This window comes from Thunnus maccoyii, chromosome 12 (genome assembly GCF_910596095.1).
Source record: "Thunnus maccoyii chromosome 12, fThuMac1.1, whole genome shotgun sequence".
NCBI classification, from domain to species: domain Eukaryota; kingdom Metazoa; phylum Chordata; class Actinopteri; order Scombriformes; family Scombridae; genus Thunnus; species Thunnus maccoyii.
The window spans coordinates 7,079,719-7,089,623 of record NC_056544.1 but is presented as its reverse complement, the minus strand read 5'-3'; the positions used below and the strand labels follow the sequence as shown (position 1 = coordinate 7,089,623).

The following is a 9,905-nucleotide window of genomic DNA, read 5'->3' as shown; positions in this document are numbered from 1 at the left end:
ATGGGTTCATGTTAATTCAAATGTTTAAGGCTCTGCCGGAGGCTCTGTGAGCTCTGAGACTGTCTGTGTCAAGCTTTCACAGATTCAGGAGTATTTCAGGGGCAGAGCTGAACCACCAACCTCAAAATGGTTGTTGTAATACATGACTCAAAAGTTGATGTGTGTCCTGAGTGACATTTAGTCAAGTTTAGGTCATATCCCCCCTCCCACTTTGGCATGGAGTCAATCTTCCCTGTTAGGAGAAATCTAAAAACCTCAAAGATGTCTGGGAAAAGGACAGAGAAGCCCTTTAGGCATCATGTCCAATCAATACTCTGTTCAGCTTTTTGGTCTGTGACATTAACAGATCAGTGGAGCCACGAAATAGAAAGCCAGACTGTTGAGCTCATGCTGTTATCCCCTCTCCAGTCTTAAAATCTTCCATGTTGCCTCCAATAACTCACTGACTTACTATCTATTTTTTTTTTTTTTTTTGAGGCGCCAATGCAATGAAGAGAGGAATCAGACAAAATAAGTCTTGTAACAGCAGGAGCCCTGACAAAGCAGAGTGTGTCGCCTTGTGGAGTGCAGCACATGCAGACAGTCAAGCTGTCTGCATGTTACCAGCTGTTTCAGACTCCTTCTTAATCTGTATGCAGGCTCATTTAGCAACTGGCTGCTGTGGATTCACTTTTCTCAAGCAGAGTCATTGCTGTGAAGGTCAGATAAAATTTATACCCCTGGGATGCCCAAGAACCTACAGTCCATTTGTGAAAATGCTTCTGTGATGGTTTAGCAGTACTGTACATGAGTGCAATTTTGATATAATCATATTTATTAATAATTTGAGTATTTCCTGTTTATACTACTTTATACTTCTATTTTTCAGATGGCAATATTGTACTTTTTACTCCACTACATTTATTTGGCGGATAGAGTTATTGGTTAGGCTACATTTCAGATTGAGATTTTATATAAAAGAATATATGATAAACTTATAAAATATAACACATCATTAAAGTTTAAACCTGTGGCTCTGAATGATTTGGCTTGTGATCCCTTACAAATAATCTGTCTAGTTTGGGTCCTTGGTCATGTTTCAATTATTAGCAGTTACACCAAAAAGAGATTCACCCTCTGTACTCCTCAGATTGGTTCATTTAAAACAATTTGGATTCCAAAGAGGTAAAATTATCCAAAATTTCACAAAAAAAAAACCAAGATCGGAGAAAAAATTTTGTGTAGCAGAACTTTGTTTTTTCATCTTTCCTGCCCAATTTACCATCTCATGACCCCTCAGGTTTATCTTGTGACCTTGTAGAGGGAGCTTGACCCTTTAGTTGGGAACCAGTGGACTGAACTCCCTAAAGGTATATTAAGTAGTTAAAACTAGCAACCAGTAACAACAGTAAAATGTTATATATGCAGTGATGCATTAATTCATACAATATATCAGTCACAGAGGCCATTTCTCTGAAAAACTAATACTTTTACTTTTGATACTTATCTACATTTTGCTGATAATACTTTTGTACTTAAGGTGCATTTTTATATTGTTGTATTAATTAAAGAGCAATTTAACACCCTCTAAATATCTAGTTTTTGCTGACCTCAAGTGGTTTAAATCCTCACCTTGCTTTACTGATGTACGGGTGTACTCCAAGACACTGTGACATCACTGTTGGGTGTGGTTACAGGTGCAACAAATCACATTTCTGCCTACAACCAAACACACCCATCAATGATGTTGTGTGAGGTCAGAGGTGACGCAGACTTGAATCTTTCAACCAGAGAAGGAAGTAAAACACTGAGTTTCAGCCTGGTGTTATGTTACTCTTTAAGGACAGGATCTGAGTACTTTCTCATAGTATAACATAATAATTTATTTAAGTATGAAATATTCAGAGTGATCTATGCCACCTTGAAATATATAACATGCTAATATACAATATCAGTCTTCCTTCTGCTTACATGAAATATAAAACTTCTGTCCATGCGATGTTAGCTGTGTTTAACCAGATGAGGGCAGTGTATCACAGCTCTGCTGCCTGTAAGCTGCGTGTTACTCTATCACGTTCTATACACTGAGGAGAACCCAGCCTGTGGTGAGTGTTGGGAATGGATCGAAAACCTGCTTTGAAGCATCATCTTGAGTTATTACTGATGTCAGGAGGAACAGTGAGACAGTGCATGCTAACACTTTTATATCCGCTGGCTATTACGGACTGGATGTTGTTGCCATGCAGTGTGTTACACACTGTTACCCCCCTCTTCCTCTTCACCCCCTCCCTTGCTGCCCCTCTGAGGGAGGACTAAGTGTTTCTGTGATGTGAGGATTGTCTCACTTCTTCTATGCACAGATGTTGTGTTGTCTTCTGTAGTTACTGTCTGCCAAATGATTGTGGTCTGCAGAAGAATAGAAGCACAAACAGATTTTCGATGAATGTTTCCTTTTTTGCTCATGAGCTTTGTCTACCTTCAACACGTTGCTGCCTGAGTAGCAACGCCTTTGTGAAACCCTTTTATTCCAGCATTGTTTTTTATAAGCATATTCATACAGTACAGTACCTACGCAGACAAGTAATTGGAGGCATATTGAGTATCTCAACTCCCATCTATGAGATGCGCATTGATGAATAAATAATGGATCGTTCTTTCAAGTGCATCTTTGAACGGTGCTGAAGTTTTTAAACCCATGAAACCTGGAGACAGCTACAGTCAAACTATAAACCTCTTATTCTAGCTGTCTTGGCCCTCCGCCTTTTTCCTTCAACGCCCCAACCCCCTCTCTCTCTCTAGCATAATGCCCCCCACTGGGTCTTCTTTCATCAGAGTAAAGTATCAGTGAGACACAGACACAAAGGTCTCTCACACACATGCGCAAACATATACAGAAGCATGCATGTATATAGTAGACACCACACTTTTGTTATATGGCTCCAGGGTCCCTGAAGGGCCAATTTTTGGAAATGACACCATGGGACACCTGCACCCTCTGCATACACACAAGCAGCCCATTGATGTGATTTTTCATGAGCACATTTGTCATATTAAGAAGTGATATATGAGACTACAAGGGTTAAAAAATCTGGTCTAATTTTGACCGCATCCATGAGAAACAGCGGACTTGGGCTGCATAAGCGATGACATTGACAAGTAGCAGCCATTCAGATGAGTGGGTGGATCATATATCATAGTTACTTACAGTTTGAGCTTCAACCTGGCCTCCCAATTCTCCATCCCAAATCCTATCACAGCCATGAGTGGTGATCTCACAACTCCAAGGAGAAAGGCACTGAATGAAACTGTTTGATATATTGCTCTGTTCCCAAAATGTCCTCACATCGTTACAGAAATATTGCCACAAAAACACATTTATCAAAAGCATCAAATAAACTTTCTGCTCTGATATTATAAAACCATTACTTTTCAGTGAAGAGCTATAATTTAAACATACATCAAATGAATCCTTTGTTATTCTCTGTCAAAAAAAAGGCAGACACAAGGGAAAAACCAGAATCAAGGGGACTGCTTTGTCACATGAAAGCCTTTCTAATGATGTAATCCTGGATCTTTTTAATAATACTGAAGGTGATGTTGGATTCCTCTCATTCTATACGTATGGCAGAGGGTTGCAGAGTCATCATGACCAGATCATTATCATTCAAACACTTCCTTTAGAAGGAAATAATAGTAGGGTAGTGTGACCTCCATTTGCTGATCAGACTAACCTGACTTAAACAAGCTCCATTACAGAAGAAGGTGAGGGAGCTTTTGCTTCTCTCTGTGCCTGGAGCCTTCTGCACCGTTTGATCTACAACTACAGAATTTCTCTGTGAATATAAATTATTGCTGCAGAAACTGTCAATGTTTTGGGGGGTATTTCAAAACCATAATGTCAAATTGTTGTTTTAGAATGTTCTTATTTATTTTTGGGGTTTGCAGCTCTTTGGTAAGGTTCTTTTTATCTTGCGTTTAGAATAAAATCTTTTGTGTGATTGTATCTGATGTAATTTTATTTCTGATTTGATAATCACATTTCTGTTTATTTATGATTTTGTGAGATATGTACATGTATATGTTTCGTGCTTTTAGTCATACTAGCAGCTCTAGGGATGACAATGTCAGTCTGTCAGTCAATCTGTCCACCTCTTTGGTCCAGACTGAAATATCTCAACAACTATTGGATGGATCAGCATGACCTCTGTGCTGAATCATGGTCCCAAGAGGATGAAGCCTGCTGACTTCGGTGATCATTTGACCCATTGACTGTATATATATTTATATACAATTAATGATCTGACCTTTCATCTAGTGAAACCTTGAGGTTGACATTTTTGATTTTTAGTGACATGTCTTCACAACTATTGGATGGATTGCTATGAAATCTAGTGCAGATTGGACAAATAGACGGTGCCAAGAGGATGAATCCTTAAGACTTTGTTGATTCCCTGACATTCCATCTAGCACCATCAGCAGGCCAACATATTTCACATATCCTGTGAAATATCTTAAAATCTACAAGAACAATTGGTTCAAAATTTTGTACAGACATTCATGGTTCTGAGAGGGTGAACCTTAATGACTTTTGTTGATTCTTAGACCTTTCCTCTAGCGCCACCATGAGGTTGATATTTGTGTTTTTTAGTGACATGTCTTGACCTGGAGGAACTGCCATGAAATAAGGTTTACATTCATGTTCCCCTCAGGATGAACTGTAATAACTTTAGTGATCCCTTAACTTTCCCGCTTGTGCCATCATCAAGTCAAATCTTTGATTTGTCCAGTACTTTAGTTTGAGGCCAAATACCCGCAAAGATTCCCATTCCCATCAGCCTCGGCTGTACTTTGTGCTAACTAGCAAATGTTAGCATGCTAACACACTAAACTAAGATTAACATTGTCATTGCTGACATTAACATCTAGCACCGAACTGTCTTGTTTGTTGATCAATCTAATATGATCCCCTTCAGATGTTACTTCATGTTACAGCATGAGACATTAAGGGATAACACTCACACAGGATCAATCAATTAATCAATTAGTCACTCAACAGAAAATTAATCAGCATCTTTTTAGGTAATAGTTAAGCAAAAATACCAAACATCTCACATATGAAGATTTGATGCTTTTATCTGTTTTGAATTGTTGGAAATTCAGTCGTTGTAAATACAATCTCTTCAGGTTTTGTTCTGTGGGTTTGAAGATGTCAGCCTGGGCTCTGGGAAATTGTACTAGGCATTTTACACTATTTTTTTGACATTTTATAGATGAAACAATTAATTTGAGTAAATCATTGCCAGATTAATTAGTAATGTTGCAGCACTAATTAAAGTTGCAAGCCCTAAAACAAGCTGCAGCTGCATTGTTTAACAAAGCATACATTGTTTCATTGTTTCCATGATGAGCCAAGTGAATGTCTAGAAATCATATAGGGCCCCTGACAAGTAAAGTCTGGGGCCCCTGAATGTAATTATCTTTAATGAGCGACCTAATTCCAAGCAAAATGTCGCGGATTTGATGATATGCGTTGAGTTTGGAACATGATGAAAATACAGCGGCAGAACCTACAACCCTGCCCACCCCCCCCCCCCCCCCCCCCCCCCCCACTCCTCTCTCTCTCTCTCTCTCTCTCTCTCTCTCTCTCTCTCTCTCCTTCTCCCTCTCTCTCTCTCTCTCTCACTCTCTCTCTCTCTCATTCATGTGCCTGAGTACTGAAGTCGGAGGCGCTCCTCGGGTTTTGCCAGTGCGCACCACGGCATCGCTTTGCATCACTCTGACCGGCTGTTGCTGCGCCCGGAGCACCTGCAGGCGCGGCGGAGGGAGGAAAATAAAAAGGGGCAAAGAAAAGAGTGCGCAGCGGCGGGGACGCTTTCAGGAGCAGAAGAAGGAGAGCTGAGGGCCGGCGGAAGGAGCGCACCATGGCCTCAAAGGAGACCACAGCGGCGGGCTTCGTCAACGTCAGCAGGGAAATCACAGGTGAGCTCAAACATGAGTTTTTTAACCTCTCATAACATCTCTTGAGGAAGGGAAGAGGAGAAGGGGAACAGGTTTTTAGGACGCATGGGATTAGTTTTTTTTTCTTTACTCGGCTGCTCTTTAAATCTCCGCTTTCCAGTGTGTTTGATTTGAAAGGAGTTATCACCGCAGGGAAGCGCAGGAAATGTCTCCCAAGGCTAAACCAGACTTAATGGCTGTTGAAGCTTGGAAAGATTGTAATCCCATCGATCTCGGAGCGGGAGTGTTCACTTTCGGATTGATTTGGCATAAAGATCTGCCGTGAAATTTATCGCGCACAGGGGCCCCGTTGTGCTGTCAGAGTTATATGAAAGTGTTACAGTGCGTGCGTGACGTTGATGTGCATTCATTATGAGTTTTCATCTCTTTCTTCTCTCGCGTGTGTGCGTGGGAGTTATTGTGCGACCAGGAGCGCTTTGCGTGCAGCAGGCAGCGTGGGTTCAGCTGCACAGAGCCTGAGCCTCTCTCTCTCTCTCTCTCTCTCTTTGCTGGGATTGGACAGTGCAACACACACACACACACACACACATAGATTTCCACACTAACATGTTTAGATGGTAAGATGTTAAAGAAGGTGTGTCTCTCACTGCTAATTATCCTGACATGGCGAGTTAAATCCCGCTGTTTACCAGCTCAGCCTGGTCAAACCCCGTCTGTCTGGCCTGCTGATAAGAGCCAGGCAGTATTAAGCCATCAACACACCTGCCACATCTCAGCCAATGGGGGATAAGATGGGGAGGGGGAGATGTGGGAGGGGGGAGGGCTGAGTGAGCAGATCCATCAAACTGTCAAAAAGCCAGTGCGGATATGAGATGGTATTAAAGGGGAAGGGGGGACTGACACATCCTGGTTGTTGGACTGGCCCCTCTTCACCCCTTCGGGAGCAGATGCCGAGGTCACACCAGTAGGCCTTCGGGGGGCCCGCAGAGTGTGTTAAAAGGTTTAAGCGATTGGGTCTTACCCAGCTTAACGTCAATAACTCTCTGTTTGTCTTTGGCTGATCCTTGCTTCGATCTGCCAGTGTGCCACCACACTCCCCCACCCACCAAACAGACGCCCCCCCCTCCTCCCCAACCTTTCCCTCCCTCCCCTCCATTCCCGCCTCGTCCTCCCCGCATCTGCTGCTGCTCACTCAAGTGTGAGAGCCAACTTCATGGTTGTTGCCGGATGTGGAAAGTGAGAATTATGAGAGTGCAGCATAGTGAGAGAGTACAATGGAGCATCGTGACACAGCATGACTCGCTGTATCTCCATCTGGTGGGCTCTATGGGTGCATATTTAGCATGGGTGGCCCTTGCTGGAAATGCGGGCTGTGAATTTCACAGCTTGAAGGCATATGCGCATGTTTGAAGTCTGAGGATATAGGTTGCGATTGTGTGTCTCAGGTTGTATTATGTCGGTGGATGTTTCCTTTTGGATTGTGCAGGGGATGTAAATGGAGGAGGCCTCCGGTGCGGTTCAGTGAGCTTCAGCAGGGTCATGTGGCATTTTGTAGAGGCCCCAAAAGATTCTAGCTCTGGATCTTGTAGTCAGTTCCATTGAGATGAGCCGCGCTGCTTCTATCTTTCTCTGAGGCTAAAAATAGCCCAGTTATGAGTCCTCTACAGCTAGAGGTTGTGTCTGCATGTGTGTGTGTGTCTGCCTGTCCTCATGTTTGTGTCTTTGTAGCTGTCTACTTGTCTCTGTGACTGTTAACCCCTGTGCGGCTGTCTTTAAAGGAATAATCCGCCAGTGTATCCCTGAACTGACAATAAGAAAGACAAGAAACTATGACAGCATCGTCCGCATTAAAATGGTGATTTTACTGGGAGATGATTTATGATTCGCTATCATCACATTCAAACAGAACTCATTTGGATGACAGATCTCAAACCAAAGCTCTCAGATAACAGTCACTGATTCATTTTCAAAGGATCAACTTCAAACACCTGCTAATGATGTCCTAAATCCGAGTCTTAACGCTCAGATGTCCAGCTTTACTTCACTGTTGAAAATCACTTTAGTAGCACAATGTACAAGTGACAAATTTAAAGCAAAAAACAACATAAAGTGTCTCAGTGGGGTGTTGAGCCATGCAAACCTCCAGAACAGCTTCAGTGCTCTTAACTCTGCTGGAGGGACAAACACTGTTCTTGGCTGACAAAACAATCTCCACTCAAGGTCCTCTTACTTGCTTGTACTGGAGCTTTCAACCATCTCACACAGTCTCCATCAGCAGCAGCATTTTATTAAATTGTCATATAAATGTAGAATTTCAAACTTTTCATGATTTATGAGGACTTTTCATACTTTTAGGACTTTTTGTCCATGTTAGCTTAGACGTTCAGTTTGGCCTTGAGCAAACTTCATACACTGATGGATATGTAATTCAGTCAAAAGCTCCAGGATAAGCACGTAAGGGGAGCTGGAGTGACAATTGTTTTATCAACTGTCAAGCTTAACCATTCTTGGTGTTTTGATGATGACCAGGGACGTAGCAATCTGATATGCTGGTTTGTTATCAGCACTGATATTGACCCTGTTAAGCGGATCAGGTATTGGCCATTACAGTACGTTCCTGATGCACATTAAATATAATTTCTTTGTCAGTGTCATTATAAAAATTGTTTCCGCTATCCGTTACATTCATTCAGTCACAGAGGCCTGATGACTCATGACTGATGACTGCTTAGCAGTTCAAAAATCCCTGGCCTCATGTTACCTTACATACTTTATAAATAATCCCAATAAATTCTACGCAGTGTGGTGTACAGATTTTAAAATTTTAGAATTCAAGATTTAGTCTATTGTCATTTTCGTATTGCGTATTTGCATACACAAAAAAACTCAAATGCTGTCCCTCCCAGCCCACAGCGGTGTAACAACAACAACAGAAAGGATAAAGGAAGTACATGTCTCAGTACAGTGTAGACAACTTTTGCATGTCAACGAGTGACCAATAATCCATTTTACATTATCCTGTCCAGAGAACATTGGGCATTAAAAATTAGCCTAGCTTGCACTCCTCCATGCTTGCCCAGCTTACTCATACTCATTTAACCAATTTTTGCCACCCATTTGCAATGTTTCTTAGGGGTGCACCAGTCTGGGCTTTAGCCAGATGTGACTGATCTTTTCTATAAAAATTTGTATAAAATGTATTGATTCCAACTTAAATCAGTCTCGCTGGGCTGTTGACTTGCACCACAGCAACTATGTGCACAATATAGTTTTATATTTACCAATATTTTCTAGCAATTACTATGGTTTTAGCAGAGGCCCCATTATAGGGTAGGGCGATGTCTACAGAATTGACATATGATGATGTCCTCAGTGAAACATAGCGATGGACGATGGAATCAAAGTTAAAGCCACATTAGCATGTGACTTTAACACACTGCATCCTGATGAAGCAGTACAAAAAACACACACGCAGAGGTATTTACCTTCTGTAGGTTGCGATATGTCCGTTACACTTTTTACTGTGTGACATGCAGATTCGATCCGGGCCGGCCGTACCAAATTGGTGTGTCTGAGTGTGCGGTAGTGCGTGTGTGTGGTGTTTGTGTGGTGTTTGGGGCAGCTTTTAAATCATGTTATGATGGTAGAGGGCTCAGTGGTGATGACTGTCAGATCGGCCCAACCCTACCCCATTAATTTCTTTTCTGCTCTGTTCGTTTGTTGCTGTGAGCTTATGCTTCTAAATAAATATACGCATCGCTTCCACTTATAGTTAAAAGACACATTACACATAGAGGGAAAAAAAGAGTCAGAGCAGATCTATACTCTGCATTGAGTTTTCAGTATCTGGAGAGAAAATTGTGCTTCCCTAATGCTTCTTTCAGGAGTTTTCTTTAATTTGTTAACCAGCTGCATATTTCAACGTGTATATTTTCCCCATAAAAGCTTTTCACGCTGTTTCAGAGTGC

At 41.8% G+C, this 9,905-nt stretch overlaps 1 protein-coding gene across 3 annotated transcripts in view; it reads left to right on the top strand.

Annotated features, from left to right (window-relative positions):
- The first annotated feature begins 5,676 nt into the window (after positions 1-5,676).
- Positions 5,677-9,905, top strand: part of carmil3 (capping protein regulator and myosin 1 linker 3) — a 77,494-nt gene continuing 73,265 nt past the window's right edge. For 2 of the 3 annotated variants that reach the window (XM_042429097.1, XM_042429099.1), the window contains exon 1: positions 5,677-5,958. In XM_042429097.1, the coding sequence (XP_042285031.1) occupies positions 5,901-5,958 (58 nt within the window). In that variant the 5' untranslated portion in view covers positions 5,677-5,900. The remainder of the gene's footprint in view (positions 5,959-9,905) is intronic. The other variant, XM_042429098.1, reaches the window with a different exon arrangement.